The 25,404-nt window shown below is 35.1% G+C and overlaps 1 protein-coding gene across 1 annotated transcript in view; it reads left to right on the top strand.

Annotated features, from left to right (window-relative positions):
- Positions 1-3,996: 3,996 nt before the first annotated feature.
- LOC5667644 (homeotic protein deformed) overlaps positions 3,997-25,404 on the top strand; it is a 31,160-nt gene continuing 9,752 nt past the window's right edge. The window contains exons 1-3 of the mRNA XM_001688910.2: positions 3,997-5,494; positions 24,481-24,581; positions 24,645-24,828. Coding sequence (XP_001688962.1) covers positions 4,768-5,494; positions 24,481-24,581; positions 24,645-24,828 — 1,012 coding nt within the window. The 5' untranslated portion in view covers positions 3,997-4,767. The remainder of the gene's footprint in view (positions 5,495-24,480; positions 24,582-24,644; positions 24,829-25,404) is intronic.

Below are 25,404 nucleotides of genomic sequence, written 5' to 3'. Positions count from 1 at the left end.
ATTATTTTCTCACACATGTACAAAACATAGGAATGAGAATAAGTTAAAGCCATACACAGTTGGTTGGTTGGTTTGTTTATAGAGATTTTGAGCAGTTAGAGCTCATTCATCTCTTCCATACACAGTCTTTTCAAGTATAAAATGGGACGCGAGTCGCCACTATTGAAGATACAGCAAAACTAACGAAATCATTAATCATTCGGCATGAAGCTGATACATTTCTATGCTCTTTTCAGTATTACTAATGTAATGCGATTTGAAAAACGTTTTCTAGCCCACAGAATATTTCAGCATACGAATATCCCTATCCGTTTCCATTCTATTTGATTTTCCATTGCAGCTGCCTTTTCTTTTAAAATGCTAGCTCTTGTCAATCATATTCATTGGGTAAATCTCTTTAAAATACCGCCTGGTGCGATCCATAGTTGGATGATGTGTTAAGGTGCGAGCTATATTCCTAATCAAGCTATTCTTTTGTTTTTCATTTTTGGCAACCGGAATGAAAATCCGTTATTTTAATAATATAATAAAACAAAACAATAAAATGTGGTCAATAAAATCAGTAAGTTATAAAATTATATCTTAAATTACATTCCCCTCATCGCAGTTTTTATTTGCGAATGTATATTTCTAAAGTTATTTCGTTTAATGTACTGATATTTTTAACAACTTTTTCGGAGCTTTTAGACATTGTTGCTTGTGGCTCAGATTGCTCTAATTTATCTTATAGGTTGATAACCGATGCAGGGACGAATGAAATTCTATTTAACGAAATCATAAAAATCAAGCAATTAAAATACCATGTCAATCTGTAGTTTCACATGTAGTTTTATCACAAGGATGGTAGTACTGTCGCTTAGAAACTGTGTACATTTATTTATTTTCAAAATTGTCTCTTTTCCATAAAAATCTATAACTGTCTAAACTAATTGAACCTAACCAATGTTTGCAAAAAAAATCCCAAAATTAAATTTAAGCTATCTACAAACACCAGCACTGCCTGATAATTCAATTGAAGAACTTATTTACTTTATATGCCCGTATAAATCGATTTACTTTGCTGGTTAAGAAGATTAAACTATTGAAATAGCTTGCTTCATCAAAATGCTTGTTTCAGTTGTAATAACCATTCGTTTAACATTTCTATTGATCTATGAATGAAAAGATAAGTAGCTCCTCAGTTCAAACTAATGTTAATGTGGAAAAATCGCTGAGTCATGCATTGAAATTATGCTTCTCTTAAGCTCCTACCTCGAATTCTTTATGGAAATTATTTATAGAGCATCTCTGTTTCATAATATCTGAAGTGTCAAACAACTGACCAAATGAGAACATTGATTCTTTAAATGACACTTGTTAAGCATACTGAAGACTTCTGTACAAATAGTATATCAGCTTAGAGTAGGAATGACAAAGTAGATGGGTGTAGCGAGAAATTATGTTACTATTTAAAATAAACAGTGGTAATTATAGAGAATGAAGATCATCAAATGTGAATTATAAGTTATACATATATAACAGAGAGATGAGTAATCCCGTAAAGGCCTCGCCGTGCATGGAGGCTCTGTAAACGATGGGAGCCCCGCTGACGAATAAAGTCCCGTAGATGATAGGAACTTGGAGCAGCGCCCGCTCTCTCCACGGCAGAACAATCTAACCAGATCCATGACGTTTCAAATGCAGCTATTCTACGTCCAATTTCAGCCCCATGTCCCTCTTGATCTATACCTGGATGGGGTTTTATCAACTTACCAATTTTTTAATGCGACGCCACTGTTCTTGCCTTCAACGTTGTTCAAAAGTGAAATAATCATATGCCTTTTGGTAACGGTTAACACGTTTTTAAGTGAAGTTTTACTATACTGGATCGTTTAGGCTTTCATTAGAAATTTCAATTTCTTACTACCGTTTCTAAGTGCACATCAAACTACACAATTTTTATAATCAAAGGACATGGATACAAATACTCTTTAACTAAATTAATGTTTTGTTTTTTTTGTGTTAATAAATCTTAAATAAATCTTCTTAATCAGTATATCCATTTGCATTATAAACATAATTTCTGAAACACACCATCTGTTTCACCATACCACACCATAATATAATAAAACAAACCATATAATGTAGTCAATAAAATCAGTAAGTTATTAAATTATATCTTAAATTATATTATATATTTTATCGTTATTGAAATTATCGTTATCAAAATTATCATTATTATTAACATTTTAATTGAGTATTTTCAATATTTCAAACTACAACTAGATCAATGTTTCATTTGCACTTTAATTAGTATGCTAAATCAAGAAATATGGTTTTTAACAATCATTATAATCCTACCCACAAAGCTACTATTTATCAAATGTTTCTGTTTTCACTACCAACAATGAATTCTATATTATGTTCGTGGTAATTTAATTACATAAATTCGTAATTTTGAGTTCAATTGAAAGTATAACCATGCGTCAACGATTAGAATGATACAAGAGCGTTACACGCATAAATTCCATAGCTAAAATTTTTTATTTAGCATTTGAAATAGCACAATTATTTTCATTATTATTATTTTCACTAAACACATCAAACCGAAGCTTAAATCATTATTCTTTTTTGTGCCATTGTTCACAATATATTCAGATATTCACATTTAACAGCTTGTGATTGTTGCTCGAAGGCATTCAAAATAACACCCTTCAAACAGTAGTGCTGTAATGTGTTGAAATCCTACAAATAATAAATGTGCACACAATCCTCTGAGACAAAGCTGTGACATAAATATAGACACTACCAAAAGAACATCGTAAGTGGAAACCAAACAAACACATTATCTTAAGCTCCACTTCGTAGGCTTTTTTCGAAAAAGTGTAGTAAAACTTCATCGCCTGCCGCATGCCATCATCTTTTGCTGCTACATGATTATTTATCACCTCCAAATTTTAAATATCATTAAAAAATCATATATTACGTCAATCTTTCATAAGTGTGTTTGGAGGCGGACTCGAATGCTACCAACTGAACACTAAATAGAATGTTATAATTATTACATGCTGCTAAAAATAATAGCTTTCATTTCGAATGATAAATAATACGGCCTTACGCAGTAAACACTTCTTCTTCTTCTTCTTTAACTAATTCTGTTTCTTTCTAAGAGCGAAGAATGCGTGTTTTTTTAAGCAATGTAACAACCATAATACCAATGGTCGAAAACGCGATATTTATTATGGATTATTTTATGACCTGTTAGTTTTTTTAAAGATTTGGTTTAAGTGTTGACCACATAAGTGTTGGATACTTCTCTGGCGTAAGTATAGTGAATAAGATATAACAGCAGTTCTGGAAAAAATACATTGCTGCTTTGAAATGCCAACTGCATGACCTTAACCAACATACTGCTGCAAAGACATTAGTAGAATAAACAATTTGTTTAAAAACAAATGATTTAAGACCGATCTACTTCCTACATTTTTTAAATAGAAGCTTTATTAGAGTTATGCTTCATATCTGTTATTCATGTTTCAGTTCTCTGATTGAATGAAAATTCCAATAATTTGAAGCAAGTGAGGAAACCACTGTGCTAGACTCATGCGCGTGCAAAAGAAACTAGTTGTCTTGTTTCCCCAACAGGTTATATTCTGCAAAAGAAGAGATAGATTATGTTTATGGTGTAAAACGGGGCGGTAACAATTTTCAAAGCTATGTCTCGTTTACACCCTTCTTTGTTCACCTCTCCAAATTGGGTGGGTTTTTTATGTGTGTTGTCTCAAACACACTTATGCTAACGAGACCATTTCACATCTCTTTTTCACAAATGTGTATACGCATACAAAGAAAAATACGCATTGTTCGGCTGCTGAACATGTGGAATCGACGAAGATGGTATGCTGGTATACCTTCGTCGAGCAATGCGAGTAAATGAAACGGATAAGCTGCCATAGGAAGAGACAACCACAGTTGGTTTGTCGAAGTACCCTCGGCACTCAGTCATTTCTAACCTATAACAAGGAAATATGCCAACAGCGCATGGTGTCTTTTGTGATCATTCACTTCATTCCAAGTTTGCAACACCTCCGGTGTACATTGCGGTGTCCGCAAAGGGTGTACATTGGTGAATGCCATATAACTTACAATATACGTGATGTGTATGGTGTTTGGTTACACTATGGTTTTGAATTGCGTGTTGATTGTTTAGATTGGCTCAATTATCTGCAATGTTCGGCGTAATGAAGTGAAAAATTAAGTGAGAAGAGTGATATCAACCGCAATGAGAATATTAACATTATCTTGTGATACAACAATGAGTAGATGGTTCTTACGAAATTGGAAATAGTTTTGTGTGCTCTGAAAACAGGTATCTGTATCAGTATCGTATGATAGTTAAAGTTTCACAGTGATAGTTTATACTCAAGTGCCATTTTTTCATTTCCGTGTTATACAACAAGGCCATATATAAAAGTGTACATAAAAAGTTTTAACGCTGAGTTCATTGTTAGTTTTTATTTATGATATCTTACAGTCTATTGCTCAACATAAGTTTATGTACAGCAGACGTGTGCCGCATTTTGTAGCTGGTTTATCCTGATACATCAAGGTTGTGATTTATAAAGTGTTGTTCGCAAAGTGATGAGAAACCCCCAATTTGACAACGTATCTAATTATTCGAAAAAATCTTTCACATTTGAAGGTTCAAGTGAAAAAGTGTATATGCATTTATCGATTGCAAATGTTGTTCTGAATTGTGTTTGAAAATTTAATCTATTACACTAAAACATGAGTTCTTTTCTCATGGGCTATCCTCATCACCATATACAATCTATGGGGATTAATATCGAGCCTAAATTTCCGCCCAGTGAGGATTATGCCAACTTTCATAGCGGCTATGGTGTAGGAAACAATGTAACTCAAGCTGGAACTCAAGACTACTTACACCATATCCAGTCTGAATCACTACATCATGCTGGTGCAATGAGCATTGGTGTGCCATCTGGAAATGGTCTTACCGGTGGCAATGGTCATGTTAGCGGTGCCGGAAGCAATGCGGAAGGAGAAGAAAGAGGTGGTGGAGGAGGAGTAGGAGGAGGTGGAGGAGGAGGAGCAGAAGGAGGAGGAGGAGGAGTATCTGCAGCATATAACGACTACTCATCTTCAATGGTGGGCCATTACTATCACCACCCGCATCATCATCATCACCATCATCATCACCATCATCCACACGCGCATCATCCATCGCATAATGGGTATATGTCGCCAGTGCAGATGCAGTCAACATCATCAGGTCTTATCGCTCCAGCTATCACAACTCTTCCACCCTCTGTTTCTACTGCGGCCTCGAACAGTTCGGTTTCAAATCAAAATTCTTTCCCAACTAACATAACATCTGGATACTATAATGGATACTACTCAGCTTCAACTGAAGGTCATACATCCATAATGGATACTCCGCTGCAATGTGTCGGTACGGAAGTGACCAACACAGCATTGGGTCTACAAGAGCTAGGTATGTAAAACTGTTAAAGGAATATAATATTAGCATTTTTTATAATTGATAATATTTAAGGTACAAGGAAAATATTTTGATTGCCATCTACATTCACTTTAGCATACACGATTGATCTTTAGTTTTACAGTTTGATTTTCCCCTCTGATGGAACAATTCATGTTTAGTTTTGTTGTCCACAAAAGCTGCCAAGCCCACAGGAGATGACATTTTATAAACAAGATTATACAAACATGGTATAATGTTTATAATTCATCTATGTTGCTTTATTGTACTTTGCCACAATGTCTGTTTTGCTGATAAAATACGTTAAAATCTGAACTGCGCAAGGTATTCTCATCAATGTCCCTATATCATTTGAAATAAGAAGATACGCTTATATATTGATACATGGATGATTTTTATTTATTTAGCCCAGACTACAGCACGAGTGAAAGTGGACGCGTTTTTTTCCACTATGTGTCATTAAATATTAATCAGAATATGACTTTTCGTATCCCAAACGAAACCTAATTCGATTCTTCTACTATTTAGATTGCAAAACATGTGAAAGTAATTAATTGAATGCATTTCCTTGTGATTCCTCGCTGACCATTATTTTTCAGTGAACAAAACAAGAAATCACAATGAATTTCGTTTTATTCGGTATTTTAACATATTTCACAGTCTAGATAATTGGACAATTGAAATTCCTTTTTTTGGTGTATGACAAGGCATATTGTGATTATTGTTATACTTTTCTGATTATATACGTACATAGCATATATATATATATATATAGATTGTATATATATAGCATAGCAAATTTTCACTCAAGCTGTAACCCGAGGTTTACCGTTCATCTTATTTCTTTGGGAACAAGCATGATAGAGTGATTTACTAAGGTATTTAATGTTAATAACAGTTTTCTTCCATTAAAAACTACTTCCAACGTGATAATGAAACACATTTGTAAAGGTAGTGTAGTGAAAACACGGTATTGAAATAAATAATCAACTGTAGTATTTTACTGTACGCTTAAAAACGGTGGAAAGTAAACAAAACAAAGATTAACTGGCTTCATATCATCTGCCAGGTGAAGTCAAATTCATGACAAAAAATATTAAAAACCATACACTTCGATCGTTTTGTGCAATCATTTTCATTTTTTCATTGTAAATCCATTCATAAAAATATGGTTGTGTGAATAATAGTGTACCCTTCGGAGCAATATCAAGAGAACACTTTTGCAATTTGTGTCAAGATTGGGACTCCATATACTGTTGTTGCGGTTGTTGTAGTGGAACAACAATAAACACAGTATAACCTAACTGATTTGGGATTTTTTCAGTTCGGTTGTTCACTGCTTGGTACTTCAATGCAGTCAGAGTTGAACGCTTTTTCGATGGCATGCTTATTATTTGAACGCTCGACAGTTGGCTGACAGTTCAATTAAAAGCATGTGTTAGTGTGGAAAACACAGTTTTTGAAAAAATCAGATGGCCTGCTGATAAAAATTTAATTTTCTAGGTGGATTTATTTTTGTATGGAAATTTACGAGTTAAAATGTAAAAAAGTTTAATTAATAAAAAGTTTAAGAGTTAAATAAAATTAAAAACAAGATAAAAATTCTTGGTTCGAATACCTGACAAAATTAAATACGTGTTTTAATGACATTCAAAGCACCATATGATAAAACACTGTTGCGTTTACAATAGACTCCGATGTTTTTAATGCACGTAATCAATAGAAATTATCGAAGAAATAACACTGGCGTCAGTTTAAGCACAATTGTTAAGAATTCTTCCGGCGGTGAACTGACAGACAGAAAATATTTGTTTACTGTGACATTGGACACTACTAGGGGTCATACACATTTCTAATTGACTCTAGTACATCATGGCATTTATGTAAAATAAAAAAGCGGTATGGCGATATGGAGCTGGACATGAAGACAATCAATAAAAATATAGCGTATGTCCGGAATTTGAAGCTTTCGTTAATTTTAATTATAACAGTATTCACTGTATGTCATACAATCTAACTATCGAATGCAATCTATCAAGAATACTTAGTAACGTTAGTTTCAAATTACGACGATGTTGGAACCTTACAACAGCATGATAGGAGAGTTCCTACGACCTGTCAACATTAGCGTTAGGATTTGTTTAGGAGAAAAAGAGATAGGAGAAAAGGGAGAAAAAGCTAACTGAAAAACGATAAAACGGTCTCGAAAGACAAAGTCGGGCAATATTTCAAACGACCTGGTGGAATAAAGAGACTTATATGTCTTAAGCAATTCCAAGGCTTCAGGATGATGCTTGTAAATGTTGATCACATCTAAATTTATAAGCGACGAATGATAAAAGAGATCCTTGAATAAAATCAGACTTAGAACAAAGAATTGTTGTAATCAGGAGCAAAAATTGAGCATAAATTGCAAAAAAGACTCCTATTCGCTCTATAGCAACGACCATAAACAATGTTTAATTTAACTGTCAAAATGTTCCCATAGATTTCTGATAATTTACTCTACACGTATCCAGTTCTCTTTCATGGACCTTGAATGCAATGATGAATCTGCCATACATTTTTCGAACACACCGTTCCTCGCCCATGACATGCGATCACGTACATGAATACACAAAAAACAGTTGATTTTCCTTTTATAATTTTATCGCATAAAACAATTCAATTGAATTGCATTGTTATGATTCTCAATGTAAAACATATTAAATCTTTTTGTAGTATCAGGAACAAAACAATAGATTTTTAGTTTTTCTTAATTTTTAGTCTCTTTTCTTCAAAATCATCTTTGTTTGTAGCTCACATCAAAGAGACTATTAAAACTGCCAGCAAAATGAGCAAAATGGGCATCATAACTTAATAATTTATCTACTTTTCAACAAAAATCTTAGAAAAACGAGAATGTAAAACCGATTTAAACATTTTTGTCTACCTATTAGCATTAATTAAAACATTTTCCATCTCGTATTCGCGTTACCAAATATAGGAGCACAGCCTGTCCAAAATAGGTACAAACTGCCGAAAAAAGGAACAAATACATTGTTACATTTTTACAAATAGCTATAAAAATTACATTCAAATTGGCAAAATAAAAAAAATACCATAACACGACAGTTTATCGCCCAAAATAACGTTACTTGTAAGTGTACGAGTTTTTGTGAAACTGTTGCACTAACCTGCCCAAAACAGGTACAGTTATCCTTTAAATTTACCATTAAGATCAACTAAAAGTTAAAAAAGCATTTGCCAAAAAGTAGCAATTGCCTTCTCAGCATTAATATGATTAACTCATGCTATTGATAATAGGAATGTCCGCAGATCAACAACACATGATGCTTCTTCTTTTATTTGGCGTACTCGTCCTATGCGGACATACCGACCTAAACAGGCTTTCGAGACTTAATTTATTACCACGTAGCCGGATAAGTCAATCCTTGCTACGGGGGGACGGTCCATTCTAGGCTTGAACCCATGGCGGGCATGTTATTAAGTCGTTCGAGTTGACGACTGTACCACGGGACCACCCCTATGATGCAAGCATATGATGCAAACATTCCTAGTAACCAAACCTGCAACAAAAAAAATCAATTTTTTTGAATGTTTGTAAGCATATCAATGAAATAATGAGTTCTTTCTCTCACTTTTGGAATACAATAATGATAAATTCAAACCGGTTATGTTAAATTTTATATTTAGAATTTCAAAAGTACAACAAAATAAAGAAAAAGTCATTGTGTTGTTTTTTTATAAGGCTTTTTAGTCTTCGCTTGCATACATGGATAAAAAAAGAGATATGTTCTAGAATTTTATAGAAGAGTATGAGGGTAAATGATAGAAAGTGTGGCAAATAAAGCCATGTTTCCTTACATAAGTATACAATTGGGCACAGCTTTACCATCGGCCCATAATAAAAAGATTTGGGAATAAACCACACAATTTAAGTGGAATTATGATGCACAGAAGAGTGTGTATTTCAAATTTACCTGTATGAATCAAATTACGGACAGCTTCAAATTTCGGACATTCGACATGTTTTTATTAAATTACTTCCTATCTAGTCAGTGGCCATACTTCATTTTAATTTTAAATGATTGCCATGATGTACTACAATAAATTAAAAATGTGTCTGACCCCTAGTAGGCCCTGATGACACATTAAATAAATATTGTCTGTCGGTTTACAAGCAGAGGCATTCTTAGCAGCTTTACTTCAAACCCACGCCAGTGTCATTTCTTTTATAATTCCTATTTATCGCGTCTTCGTGCATTTAACTACATAGAAATCAAGTGTGGAAGAAATTATCAACGTGAAAATTACAGTTTTTTATCATATTGTGCTCTGAATTTCATTAAATCGCGTATTTAATTCTGTTCGGAATTTGAAGCAAGATTTGATATCTTGTTTTTAATTCCGGACAGCCAAAGCAAATTATGATTCATTATATACATAAATGTTTCTAGACAGAACGATAATAAGAAGAAAACAACGATATTTGAAGATTTATGTGACAAATGGCTTGATTTCCGTACGGGAAAGCTCGTTAATTCGCGGAGCAATTCTTCGGGTCTATGCATCTACGAGTACAAGAGCAAAAAAGCATCCAAGCCCCGTTTTGTAAGGCGGTCGTTCTGTCGTTCTAGAAGGATTCATTCACTCAGAGTTGGATGTTCGGAACTTTTTTTTTTTTTAATTCAGGAGTAACGGTCCAAACAGGCCGTATTGCTTACAGATGTTCGGAACTTAGAATAACTTCAAAATTAAAAAGTTGTATAATGAGTATAAATTTGAAGAATACAGACGAAGTTTTGAAGCTGTTTGGAATTCGAATCATAACGTCAGTAAATTGAAACAGGAGCTCGAAACTGTCCGGACTATGAATCAAAATAACGATAAATATAAATAAATATAATAATTTTTGCAGCGTTTCTATCAAATTTATAAGTTATTTTCTCCTCTAATGTAAAATGCTTGCTTTATTAAAAATGAGCTATTCAGAGGTTTGAGGTATCGAAAATCAACCTTCTAAATACACACCCCTTGGGATAAGACTACCTGCAGGGATGTACCAAATCGGGTATTTTCAATTTCGGGAAAAAAATCCATGGGTATTAGAAACCGCATTGTCCCGGGTAGATTGGGTTTGTTCAATCGCGCAACAGCTTATAAAATTTTGCATAATGGATGCAATTGTTATCAATGCCATGGCTACGATGGAACGGTATCCAAAGGAAATTTGAAGTGAGAGTGCCAAGCATGTATGCGCGAAGTTTAAGTTATTCCAGTAGAACATATATTAAATGTAGAGCATAGAAAACACTAAAGCTACAACTCCAAACATAAAGCGTTTAAGCACTTGTAACATTGATGGGTGAGTCAACTCAAACCTACAGGGCTGGAGCCATACAGTGACCCGGAGTAGTACGAAAGGTACATTTAGGTACATTAAGTAGGTTCAGTAGAAATTCACCAATGAATTCGCATCGAGTCGGGAAAGGTAGGATTAGTCGTGGATCCAGCGAGTCCGGGTTGATCCGAATTATCAGTAGTTGCGAGAATTAGGTTTAATACCCACTCCGTATTTGCAGCCGATGAGAATAAATATTTTAAGAGTGTATCGCTAATTAATACGCTTGCAAACAGATAAAAATCCAATACTGGGGCCCTTCACGATTCTAGTTAGTTTTGTGTGTGGAATTTGAATGTTGGAGGCTGAAATCATGTAAACACTCCATACAAAACCACACAAAAAACTAGCCTGCAATTTTCAGTCTAGATTATTCTAGCCTCAAATCTAGAATTAGATTCGATGACTTGCTCAAAAACATGGTGTTGTTTACATTTACCCCAAGGTGCATGAAAGAGATCTCGTGGTGGAATCTGGAATCAAAGTGTATGTAGTCCAGGTGGTCCATGAGATGTTTTTCAAACCAAATTTGAATATCACTTTTTGGCAGGATGGGTGAAAACTTTTGTTCAAACAAGCTATCTGGAGGCTTGACGAATACTCAAAACACTCTTAAAATCTTCATTCAGAAACAGAATCGATAAAAATCAGCCTTCAAAATTCATACACCTTGGCATAAGCCCACCTGTATATTATACCGAATTAGATTGCTGCTCGAAAACTGCCATACAATGCAAACAGCTGACAGGCTGAAATTTCAGCCAACGAACTTAAAACGGAAAGGGCCCCAATTTTTGGCCTAAACCCAACCAGTAGACGTCTAAAATTTTAAAATTTAAAATCCCTGCTATCAGACCATATATTCATATTCATATTCATATTCATATTTATTTGTCTACCTTTTGGTTACACAAATGCTTAAATAATACTTATTACCTATGTTCCTAACCTAACAAAAATTAACACAAATTATCTAAAATTTGAGAAATTTTTTTTTTTTAGAAAATTAGAATCTAAAATTTAAAAATTAAAAATTAAGGCAGCACGGGATTATGGAGGGTTCTGATGCGGGATCGGAAAGAGGATAAGGGAAGGTTGAAATCAAACATAGAGTATACACAGTTAAATCGACGAATTGCACGAAGAAGAGAGTCATTACGGCCCACTGCAGTTCGGCGGGAAGGGATCACTAGGGGAGGGCGGTTTCGAAGAACACGGTTAGGGGCGTAGAAAGGGATAGAAGAAAGAAGGGAAGGAGAATCAATATTACCAAGGAGTAATGCGGCAATAAAGGTGGACTGGGCATGGGAACGGCGGTTTTCCAATAGTTCCAGGCCAAGCTGCCGACACCTGTCCTCGTAAGGAGGTATGGGGGAGGACAATCTACCCAGGATTTTACATATAGCAAACCTGGTGAACGATCGCTGCACCCGCTCGATACGTTCCACGTGGGTTCGAGCTATAGGGGACCAGACTACTGAGCAGTACTCCAAAATCGATCTGACCAGAGAGCAGAACAGAGTCTTCAGGCACATTGGGTCGGAGAAATCGCACGCAATTTTCTTTAGGAGACCCAATGTTTTCCGCGCCTGATTGACAACTGAGTCAATGTGGTGGCTGAAGGTGAGGCCTCTGTCAAGCAAGACACCGAGGTCTTTTACGACACAAACACGATTGACTGGTACATAATTTAGGACGTACGAGTAAGTGATTGGAGACTGCGAACGACTAAACGAAATGACGTTACACTTATCAGGACATAATGTGAGGGAATTACTAGAACACCAAGACGAAAAACGATCAAGAATATTTTGTAGGGAAATGCAATCTCTAGGAGACGAAACTGGGAGAAAGATTTTGAGGTCGTCTGCGTAGCAGAGGAAACACTCAGGAGGGAGGGTGGTACGGACATCATTAATAATAATTATGAACAGCAAAGGACTTAGAACACTACCTTGCGGTACGCCTGCACTACATGAAAAGGGAGTCGAAAACATATCATTATATTTAACACTATAGGAACGATCACAGGTGAACAATGAAAGGTGACAATGTGTCCGAAAAGTGTGCCGCAGTCTTGCGATGCAAATCCGCAGATCCCGGTATCGTCAACGTTTTCACGTATCGTCCCGCAGTCTTGCAATTGACTCCCGCCGATTCATCAAAGTGTCTCGCGGTATTGAGTTCTATCAGAAAACCCTGTATGAGATCCTATACAGGCTTTCGAGACTTAATTCATTACCAAGCAGCCGGATAGTCAATCCTTGCTACGGGGTAACGGTCCATTCTAGGTGTTTGTTTGTTCTAGGTGAATTGATGTTTTTGGCGAGTTTTGGCTTACAATCACAATTGGTACAGCTAGGGCGAATTGCTACGAACACTATAGCCATAATTAGTTGCTTGAGATGCAATTTTTGAAAACTCGAAAACTGCTAAAACAGCTAACAGGCTGAAATTTCAGTCTACGAGGTAAAGGGTACTTAAAAGGCAAAGGGGTCCTTTGATAGAATTAAAAATAAACCAATTGTTTCGCCAATATTCTAAATTTTAATGGAGAGAAAAAAGTTGGCATATATTTTTAGGTGTAAAGAACGATTTTAAAATACCTAAAATTTCATTATTTTTTCTCAAAAAACTATTAAAATTACCCGGTTCTCAAAAACAATCAAATTACACGATGTTTATGAGATGTAGAATTACACTTGTCATAAAATTTGCTCAAATACCTTGTAAAGTTATCATGATTGCTAGAAGAGTAAAAAATGATGACTTACAATAATAGGTGCGTTAGTGTCAAAAATTGACGTACACTGTCAAGAATTGATGTCTTAGAAAAGGGGTTTCCAAACTTTTCAGTTCACGGGCCGCATTATTTCAAAAATAACAATGTTAAACGCTACCTTTAACCGATGAGTGAATGTCTAAATCTCGTTTTTATAACAAAATACTAACGAGACTTGTACAGCTTTGTTTTACTAAAGCTTGATTTTTGTCGTTGAAAAGTAAAAAATAAATTTTATTCAAAAAAGTAAGTATAATATAATATTTATATTAAACTTCTATAGGGTCATCGTGGGCTGCAATCTAAGCTCTCGAGAGCTGCATGCGGCCTGCAGGCCGTAGTTCGGAGACCCCTGCCTTCGAGGTAAAAATGTATGCCTTACAGCGAAATGAACAATTTGATAGGCGAAATATTTGTTAGATAACGCATCACAGCAACCAGGTGATGTGCAATGTAAACAAATAACGTCCACAAAACCGTAACTAAATCCATTAAATAACTTCACTGTTAAGTATTTCGTTAATTTTCAATCAACAATTCATCATTTCTTTTATTTTGGGAATGTTCTGCTTACGAAGAAATTTTCTTAAAGTGAATTTCAAAAGCGGATGTAGTATCTCTCCCATTCCTTTAGCAGCAGCTGTCAGATATTTAACCTGTCAAATAGCTCATTTCGCTGTATATTTTACCTCATGTGGCCGCGCGGCTAGAACCAAAATTAGGTAGCAACGATTCTCCGAAGGGGGGAATTTCGCATTTGTTGGGGGAGAATTTTCGGTCAAAATTTCACAAAATGTATTTGTATCTTCAAAAGTAAGAATCGAAACAACGATTATTCGTCCAATAATTTAGTGTTAATGAAAATTGTAGAAGTTTGTTGAAATGAAAATTTACAAACTCCCTGTTTAATCCAGAATAATCTTATCAACCTGCAAACTGATTTTTGTGCAGGAATATGTTATATCCTTAAAAAAATTCAAACTGTTTTGGTTTCCAATCAGCGATTCTTTGTATAATGTTACGAAAATGGCTTTGCTAACTTAAGATCAACTCAAGATAATAGAGATGGCATCGAAAAATGACATGTGGTATTGGTGGGAAGAATCAAAATACTCCTGTTAACTCTCAAATGCTCAAATTTTGAGTATTTTTTTAGAACTCGATGCTTTCAAATCTTAAACTTAGAACCGCTAAAGCGGCGTAAAAAGTTTTGTAAGTGGCTTTTAGGTTGGTAGCAACAGAACATCAACAAAGCGATAAATATCAAGGTCATGATAAAACAGACAATTAAAGAAACTGAATAAAATGTTGGCAGGCAAAAGTCTGCATGCGAAATGCAGTTGTTTAGACATTGCAAGACAAAACATGCATCCTGTAAAGTATCGCATGCCTTCGTATTACCTTATGCTTTTTACTTATGATATGCTTTGGAAATTCGATTGAACAGGGCTAATTTAACCAGATCCGTACAAAAATGGGAGCATTGGTTTTTTGTTAGCAACAATTCGTTGTTCAGTCTATCCAAGCTAAATATTTTACAGAAAAAGTCGAATTTTGGCCGCAATAGGCATGGAGTGGTAAAGGTAATGATGAAGTTTGATAAAGGGACCAGTAATACATACGTATTGCTAAAACATAACCATTAAAATAGTGCAATAACAACTAAATTCTTTAAAAAATAAAAAAAAAGGTCGTTTGTTTGGCGCGCAAAATAGCTGATAGAAACATTGCATTTCCGGACCACGTGGCTAAGTTCCTTTGAAGAATTGGCAACTGGTATCATATTGAGAGTCAATTCAATTGTTTTCATCATACGCCATATAATAACAAGATACAATGAATTGAAACATGACTCATCAACCAAATGTAACCCATCTCTTCTCCTGATCTTATTGACCATCATAAAATGCTCTGATTACTGGGTTATATTTGATTTTGTGGACATCAAACCGTTTCTTGATAAATTCGTTCGTTAGATCAATTGTAAAGAATGGTTGCTTAAGTTAAATTAAGTCTCGAAAACCTGTATAGGCCGGCATGTCCGCGTAGGACGCTACGCCAAATAGAAGAAGAAGGTTGCTTAGTTGACAATTTGATACAAAATTAGTCTCAGAAAAATGGCCGAACGCTGATCAAACGATTGAATGAGGCCTCCAACATGTTTTGTAACCTTAAAAAATGTGTAGGATAGGTTATGCATAGGACTATAATACGATTTTCACCGTCATGCTCCATACCCTTAACTCACCTGCTGTTAGTGCTTCGCTGACCTCTCGAAGTGCAATTGACACAACTAAAATGCATTAATTTGCAAGACAGCCACTAGCAGATTGATAATATTAATTTAATTCTTGTCTACGTAGTGTTTGGCAAACGTAAATGAGTTAAGTGCTAGATAGACGAATACTTTTTGCGCGCCCATCACTATTTTAATTTTTTTTTATAATTTAGTTGTCATTGGATTATTTTAATACTTTTTTTTAGTAATACGTATGTATTGATGATTCCGTATTAAACCTCATCATTACTTTTACCGCCCTATGTCTATTGCGGTCATAGTTCACCTTTTTCTGTAAAATATTCAGCTAGACGAATACTTTTTGAACTGACTGTATAAACGTTATCAACACATTTTATACACTTTCTTGAATGTATTACATTTATAAAAATTTACTTTTCCATTCATATGTGCATTAATTTAAAAAACAATCGCTTGTAAAAGCCAACTTACAAGTGGAGGTTTAACTCGTGCTCCCTTTTAGGCAGGGGCCCTTCGCAATCCTTCAGTCCGCTTATAGGAAAATCTGCCTCTGCTTGCAAAACACGATCAATCATGATCAATCCTACCTTTTGTTCAAGAAGTGTGTACAAATCTGTAGAATAATTAAGAGTTCATATGCTTATTCAGAGTTCATATTCGATTTCAAAACTTCATCGACGAATATTGAGAATCAATAGTCTAGTCTAAACTTGGATGGATGAATATGAACATTGAGCTAAACCTTTCAAAATAAATTTCGTGAGCGAAAAAATCATTTCAGCACACATTTCAAAATGATTTGAAACCCCCTGTTATATGTGTCGACGTTGGTCAGCTGTTACATCTGTTCCGAAGAAAGCAAATCATTGGTGTGTGCATTGAATAATCATTGAGAATAATTGATACATATTAGGATAAAAAACTTGATATAAATCTGTAGTCCCATAAGTCTCGGGTTGACTATTTTGCTTGTTAAGTAATTTTAGCCCATCCTCATAAAGGTATAATTGTTTTGTTTGGTTGACGAATTTTGCAAAAACTACTTTTTTTTTGGGAAAAATGCCTAATGCTTTAATTGAATCATTCAATCAAGCTTAAACTAAGAAATCACGCAATAAACTAAAAAAAAATTTGAAAACCTGTTTTAAGAAAAAAAAAATCATTTTGATTTTAGTGCGTTAAAAAAATGGTTTTCAATTGTTTTTATTTATTTTTTTAGTAAACCTTGTGTAGTTTCGTTTGACTCTTCGTTAATTTGACGTATTCTATTGCACGTATCACCAGACATTGTACCCGAACGTAACATTTATGGTTTTCTGAACATGGTTACTTGGATCATTTCAAGTACATTAAACATAAACAGCAATCGACGACAAAATTCATCCTAGCAACAAATAGAAACAGGAGAGAGCGCAATCTAGAGCGTAACCGCGCGGCTACATGAGGTGAAATATACACTGAAATGAACTATTTGACAGGTCCAGCTAAAGTGTTGGGGGAGACACAACATTCGCTTTCGAAATTCACTTAAAAATAATATCTTCGCAAGCAGAACATTCACTAATTGGAAGAAATTATGAACTGTTGGCTCAAAATTGACGAAGTACTCTTTATTGTAATTATTTAATGGATACGATGAATACGATTTTGTGGACGTAATTTGTTTTCCATTGCACATCAGCTGAATGCTGTGATGCTTTATCCGTCAGATATTTCGCCTGTCAAATATTTCATTTCATTGCATTTCATTTCATTTCATTTATTTAATACAATATCCGCCATCAAGGCTAAATATAATAGACTTAAAACTAATTAAATACTAACAAATAAAAAAAATAATTCATGAAAAACTAAGCCTAATTAACCAAGTCTTGACCTAGCAAAAACGAAAAGAAAAAAAAACAAGGGTAGAGCGTAGAGACTATCGTTCGCTGTATATTTCACCCCATGTGGCCTCGCGGTAAGGTTTTGACAGAACGGGTGAAAACATTTCCTCAAACAAGCTTTCTGGCGATTTGCTGAATAAACAAACACTTTTGTGAATACACAACAGTTTAAACTCTTCGTTCTTTTCAATAAAATACCACCAAACACAAGTAAAACATTTCTAATTGTATGCGAAAACCAATCTGAAGTAAATTAAATCGTTTTCTGTATCACAATTATGCCGTTAATGGACCCCAATGTAAACTACGTAGAGGAAGGTAGGTAAAGACGGATACGTTAAGGGAAATGGTAAAAATCTGGAGATATATAAGTACTACGACCATGAAAATGTGCATACACTATCTTACACTCATGTTTTATCAGAAAATGTGTTGAAACTTATAAATTTCCATCGATTTTTGCGTTTTTTTCATGAATGAAAAACATGGTTTTTTTCGTGCGGTTTTGAAATGTTCGGGTAAGACGGACACCTGATATGGGAAAGATGAACACCATGAAGGGTAAGATAGACACCTATAAAAAACGGTGGAAATTGAAGAGGTTTACAGTATTTTAACAAATTCTATCGCTTTCCACGTTCTGGTACGGTTATAATCCAATTCTTGGCCAATTGCAACGACGATTCATTCAGCCGTGAATTTAGGAATTGTAAGCACCGCTTCTAATGTATAGTAGAATGCAGCATCTAAAGCATTATTGAAATATCGCGCACTTACAGCTGACGTTGCTCCAGCTTACAGAACAATAGTCTAAAACTGTTTTTAAGGAAATTACTCCGCGAAAAGACCACGACCCCAGTATTTTTTGAGGAACTTGTTAATAATTTAAGCCATTTTCCACCATGTCAAAATTCAACATTTGATATTTGTCATCCCATATAATTTCTCATCTATTCTTGAACGATGTCATATCAATGCCTCATTTTTTTATTGCTTAAAGTTGTCCAAGACGTGACAAGATATTGGGTTTTGTGAAGTGCCTCACCAGCGTCGAGCGAGTAATAGCATAACGAATGGCTACTATTTTAACCGGTGTTTCATTTCTCGCTTATTTCAATACATTCTCTAGTTGCTGATTGGTTTGTAGCTTCGGAATACCTTTTGTTAAGGTATTTGAAGAAATCTATTTATCACCAATTGATATAAGAAGTAAAATAAATCAATAAATTCGGTGTCCATCTTTCCCTACAATAAAGTGTCCGACTTTCCCACTTTGGTGTCAGGATGTTTAAAAGACCAAAAAACAATATTTTGAGCTTAAGATCCGCAGTAGCAACATTAGATCCACAAGGGTGCACACGATTGAAAATTTGTTTTGTTCGTGGATTTAACCAATTATGCATATATTATGCCAAAAATATTCTCAAACGAGTTGTTTAACTTTAAGTTAGGATGCTGCATTGTTGATTTTTTCGAAAATTATCTTTTTCATGCATTTATGAGAAGTGTCCATCTTACCCGCAGTGTCCGTTTTTACCTACCTTCCCCTATGTGTTGTTAAGAAAAGCGAACCATTCCTTTGGAAAATCATTTCACCCATTCTGTCAAAAGATATTTTTTTTAAATCTTAAATTAGTTACCAATTCGTTCGGGAACCTATATACACACTTTGGCCAAAAGTAAGCCAAAGTGACAAAGACTTCAATAAAAAAAGTGTAGTAAAAACAAAAATGTCGTTCAAATTACAATAAATTGGTTTACATTACTTAATTATTTCACTCTGTTTATGCATTGGTTTATGTTCAAGATAGCAGTTTACCTCAAGTATTATGCATATCTGCGTCAGATACTTTTATTTTGTTACAAAAAGGTGCTTTTCTGTATATTTAAAATACATCATTAACGTCTTTTTGCTTTCATTTATACAATGACAATCGGTGTGGAAATTAGTTGACAATCGGTTTGGATATTACCGCCGACAATATTTTGTGTGTTTTGAAAAGTAACAAAAGAAAATACAAATTATAATTAATTTGTTGTGATACCTTTCTGTTTGCATTGCTGGGAAAGTATGTACAGCGGCGTCCACCATCAAAAGGAGACGTCCACCATCAAAAGGAATAAAAAAATTTTTATTATGCATAACACCATGTATGTCCTTACTTTGAGGATTCCGGAACAGATTTTAAATTGCGTATCGGAATAACCTCTTTACATATCCATGAGGATAAACTGGTGAACATTGTTTATTACCAAATGGCATATGACTATAATTATTCGATTTCAAAACTTCATCGACGAATATTGAGAAGCCACATGACCATTTTTCTTATAAAAGGAGATCCAACATTCAGTGAAACCAGTGGCGTATTTAACGGTAAGCATGTAAGCAATTGTGGGGGGCCCCGTCAATGAGGGGTCCCGGAATTCTCAGTCCATTATCCATAACACTTTATAGAATATGGCACTGTATTAGCAAGGAGAGCCCCGTGGGTGATGGACGTTGGGGCCCCGCGCTACCCTAAGCACCGAACCCTAAGCACCCCCCCCCCCCCCCCCCCGGCAGCAACCAAATTTAAGTTGAAATGTTTCATAATCAATGACGGAAGCCGAATACCCCCCAGTAATCATGTACAAAGGGGCCTCAACAATTCTTACTGCTTAGGGCCCCCGACACTGTAAACCCGCAGCTGAGTGAAACTCATATTTCCACCTTGATACCCAGCGAGACGGGTACATTACGCGGTCGTTTGCACTCATGAAGGAAAGCATTATTATGAATACAGAATCCGTGTAAACCGTGTTCCTGTTCTGTTAATGCAATTGCATTTATGGATGAATTTTTACCATTGGTCATTTTTTCCTTGAAGATCGATGGTGGGAGGGAAAATGATTTTAAGAACTTCAGGGGCATATATTGAGTTACGCCTTCAAACTACAGTTTCTTGTGTCTCTTTACCAGAGCTCTTTCCTTTATTTTTTGATGAGTAAAGAGTGCAAAGCATTCGGGAACGAGCGGAAACTACTCTGAAATCGGATGTGAGCAAGCGGAAACTGCAGGTCTACTTTAGGCTAGGCTAGGCTAGGCTAGGCTCCTATGTTTTCTAGACTTGATAATCTCCGACTGCATCATGCCCTATTAATGCTATTAATTTATTCCAACAGAGAGCTAACCACGAGACTAATACATGGTACACTGAACTATGCCGAAGCAAAGGGAAAAAATTTGCTAGATACCAAAGCTCAATTGAAAATAAAATGTGGCACTATAAACTAAAAATCCCAGCAAAGGACATCAAAACACTTAATAGATTAATAGCAGGCCATGATTATGGGAATTTCTGGCTACACAAAATGAAGCTCATAGACAGAGGAACATGTGCAATTTGTAACGTAGAGGACACAGCGAGTCACAGAGTCTTCTATTGCCACAAATTCGACATGGAACGAGAAGACCAGTTAAAAATAAATGAACAAAACTTCATCAAGGCCTGGAAGACGAAAGATAAAAAGAAAATGAAAATGGTGATAAAATTTATAAAAACTAACCGAATATCCTTCTGAAACGTCTCGCTTAAACTACATGACATAATAAACCGACGAAGTACTTAACCTAACAACATAAACTGACAACACACACAAAACTTCAGAAAACAAATCACATATAGAAAGAGGACATATGGCCTTTGATGCCGTCCAAAAACAACAGAGGTTGTGTTTAACACAATAGCGGACTAGTACTGAAGGGCCCAGGAAGCTGGATTTCAGTTCCGAACCGTCAAACGACCTCGACAAACTGAAGAAGAAGAAGAAGCATCATGCCCGCATATTCTGTTATATAACTGTTTAAACGAATACTTTGTTCTTTAGATTTTTTTAATACAATTTTATAATTTTAGTTGCAATAGGGCAGGAGTCTCTAAAATATAACCCGTGGACCACGTGTGACCCTCGAAAGGCTAAAACTATAAGTTTATTATTTATACTATTTTGTGTTATTGTTTTTTTTTATTTTCAAGACGAAAATCGAGCTTTCATAATAAAATGGTGAGGAGATTATAATTTCTGGTTAATGAGAAATGTTTACGTTCACCCATAAGCGAAAAGTAAGCCCGAAATGGCACAATGTTTCTCAATGTTATTTGCGACTCCTGCAACAGTGTAACTGTTTCAATATTGAGCAGGCTTCTGCAGAAGTTTCACAAAAAACTACTCATATACTCACATTTTTTGTTATTTTTCATGAAAGTGATGTTCTGTTAATTGATAAACTATTGTAATTCTTTATTTATTTGCCGTTTGACAGACATTTTTCAAATATATTCGAGTATCGTCGCGGTAGGTCAATGGTTTGCTTGACATGAGCCCAGATGGAATTAAACTTTGTTCGAAGCGGATTTTTTCGTCACTTAATGATCGAGGCGATCATAGAAATCCCTAAGGGATTTCCCTTACTGGAAACGTTGGAGTTAGAGGACTTATCATGGGTAAAGGGGGCATAACTAAACTTTTTAAATGAGAAGTCGATAAATGTAGGAAGGTCTTAGTCCTATCCAGACAACACAAACGAATCTGTCTTGCCAAGGCCAGAGTTTATTTGTACAATTTGTTGGTGGTGTAGGTGTTCAATTATAAATCGAGGCTGCCTATTAAACCGTATTGACCAAAACTATGCGATTTGTTACACTAAGTTGTTTTCGGTGCTGGGGTACAATTGATGTGACTTGTTTATCGACAAGTGCCTATGCTGCGCTATTAGTTTTTTTTTTGTTGCAAAATGAGGGTTTAGGGCGATAATTTGCAATGCATTCCCTGTTTGTCTACTTTAGTAACGCTTTAGAATCTCTTTTTTTGTACGAACGGTGAGACCTGGGTGTTTTGCTATGGTGTGTATTGATTTGCTGAGTGTGTTACAATAAATGTGTTGCTATGTGTGTGATAGGGTGATAGTGTGAACCTGATCTTCTTCTTCTTCTTTGGCACAACAACCGCTGTGTGTATTATAACAAGTTCTGTATAGCAGATATGCTACATTGGCATTTTTTCCAATTTTTGGCAGGCTGTGCTCCTATTTTCGAAAAAGGCAATATGGGTCAGTTGAGTGTAAACCCCACTTTAATTATTAAATTTATGTGAACCATCTTGGTCATTATGGCATTTTGACAGTTTTTTTACCGTATTGCTTCGAATGACGGACACTTAAGACATTCTTGGCATTTCATTTTTTTTAGTTTAATTTCAATCGGTCAATCCTCTGTATTACGCTCTTTCCTAACGCAAACCTTCTAGATTTGAGGAAACATCAAAAATTCCAATAATTTTACTCGCAACATTGAAAACATCATAAAATTGCAACAATATTTCGATTCATATTCCGGACAGGTTTCAGCTCATGTTTCAAATTACGGACATTTTGATTCGAACTCCGGACATCCTCATTTATTTCGTCTATAATCATTTAATTCTCACCCCCCCCCCTCCCCCCCCACACCACCGGATATATCATTTTAGTTTATAACTTATTTTAAGTTCTGATCACCCAATTCTGATTAGAAATGATGGTTTTAAAAACAACGGAGTTTGGATGCTGTTATTCTCTTGCACTCGCAGATGGATAAAACCGAAGAACTGCTACGCGAATTGACGGTCTTTCCCTTTTAGCCATCAATGCATTTGTCACATAAATCTTCAAATATCGTTGTTTTCTTATCTTTATCACTATTTAAAAACATATTTGTATATAATGAATTCCAATTTACGTTGGCTTTCCAGAATTATAAACATACTATGAATACATAGTAGTAACATATATGAATTAAATACGTGTTTTAATGAAATTAATTGCACCATTTGATAAAACACTGTTGTTTTGACGTTGATTACTACTTCCACATCAAATTAAAAATTGATATGGGGGTATGGAGGAGCTGAACATGAAGAAATTCAATATAAATATGTCGAATGTCCGGAAACACAAGGACAGCTTCTAATGTCCTTAATATGAATCATAACGGTATGTGAGTTACAAACAAGGAAGCCATTGAAGAAATGTGACAGCCTTGCGGCTTTAGGATACGGAGTAAGCACCGGCTGGTTAACAAATAATTATTTTTCTTTTAAGTTATTTGTACGAAAGAATGCGATGAACAGGATGAATAGTGACATTTATGATATGTGAAATTCGTAGTATGTCGACATACGCATTGTAGTTTTCGGATAAAGTTTTAAAGGAATATTAAGCCAAACCAGACAAGTTTAGGCGGGAGCTCACAGCATTGAAGTTTCAAAAATTAACATTTCTGGTGTGCCTATTTTCGGTAGCATTGAAATTGGAAAATAACTTGTTTATTGTGATTTTAACATTCCTATCAAGGTAGCATAAATTCTGCAACCATAAAATCTTTAATAATTATTATTTTCATTGGTTTACTGTACAGCTTCTCTCAATCACAATATCAGAAAAATCTATTAACTGACACCATATTTGCCGTATTTACTGATTTTACTCATTGAAACTTAAAAATTGCATGAGTAATAAGTAAATATCGGTTGCTAGATTTTAAAATATACTTTATCCTAATTTTATTGCTTTCTCTCTGTTTTGGTTTTCCTCATCCACATTTCTTAACGTATATTTTTAAACCGTAGGAATGAAACTGGATAGGCGAATAGAGGAGGCAGCACCTACAGGACAGCAGCTACAAGAGCTTGGTATGCGGTTACGTTGTGATGATGCCAGCTCTGATCAGGTACGTTCCCGAACGTTCATAAAAAAAAACTGAATGTAACAGTTTATTTCTGCAAAATTGAAGGATGAGTTCCTGGACGAAGAGCGCTTAATGCTTGATCAATCGCCGGATGAACTAGACTCTAACGATGGTGATATAGATGACCTGGAATCTGATAACGATCTTGGAGAAGATGTAATGCATGCAACTAGTGACGGCGAACGTATCATTTATCCTTGGATGAAAAAAATCCACGTTGCTGGCGTTGGTGAGTACAGAAACATTTTTTTTAAATATATTTGACAACCAATAATTGACTGCATGCTGAAAACATTAGCAGGTCATAAAACTAGAAACAAATGAAAAAAAGTACTTTTTATAGGATACCTAGATTCTACTGGTTCAAAAATTTTGAAAAATTGGTCACATTCTTATCTTTTCTGTAGATCAATAGACACTGCAACCGATCAAACTACCGCCGTGTATTTTGCTTTAAGCACATTCATTTGAAACTCTAGCATCAACTTTGAAGAAAATAAATTGGTTTCAATTTATCATTCTTTTGCTGCCGTTGCTCTACCTTAAGTTTTCTACAAAACCGGAGAGAAGGTCAAATGAATCAAATCACTTCAAACCAAAAATGATGGTAGAATGGGTACGTTTCGAAAACTCTTGAAAGTTTATAAAGACTGCGTTTGACTGACAGCCTTTTCAAACAGTAGTGACGAATGACCTCGAACAGTTAGTTCATTATATTGTAATTTATTAATGATTTCAAAAATATTCCATTCCTACTGGTGTTTTGAGGCAAGCTATAGTAATATGGAGACACTGAGTGTATTTT

The sequence above is a fragment of the Anopheles gambiae genome, chromosome 2 (assembly GCF_943734735.2).
Source record: "Anopheles gambiae chromosome 2, idAnoGambNW_F1_1, whole genome shotgun sequence".
NCBI lineage: Eukaryota > Metazoa > Arthropoda > Insecta > Diptera > Culicidae > Anopheles > Anopheles gambiae.
This window is presented reverse-complemented; position numbering and strand designations above follow the sequence as displayed.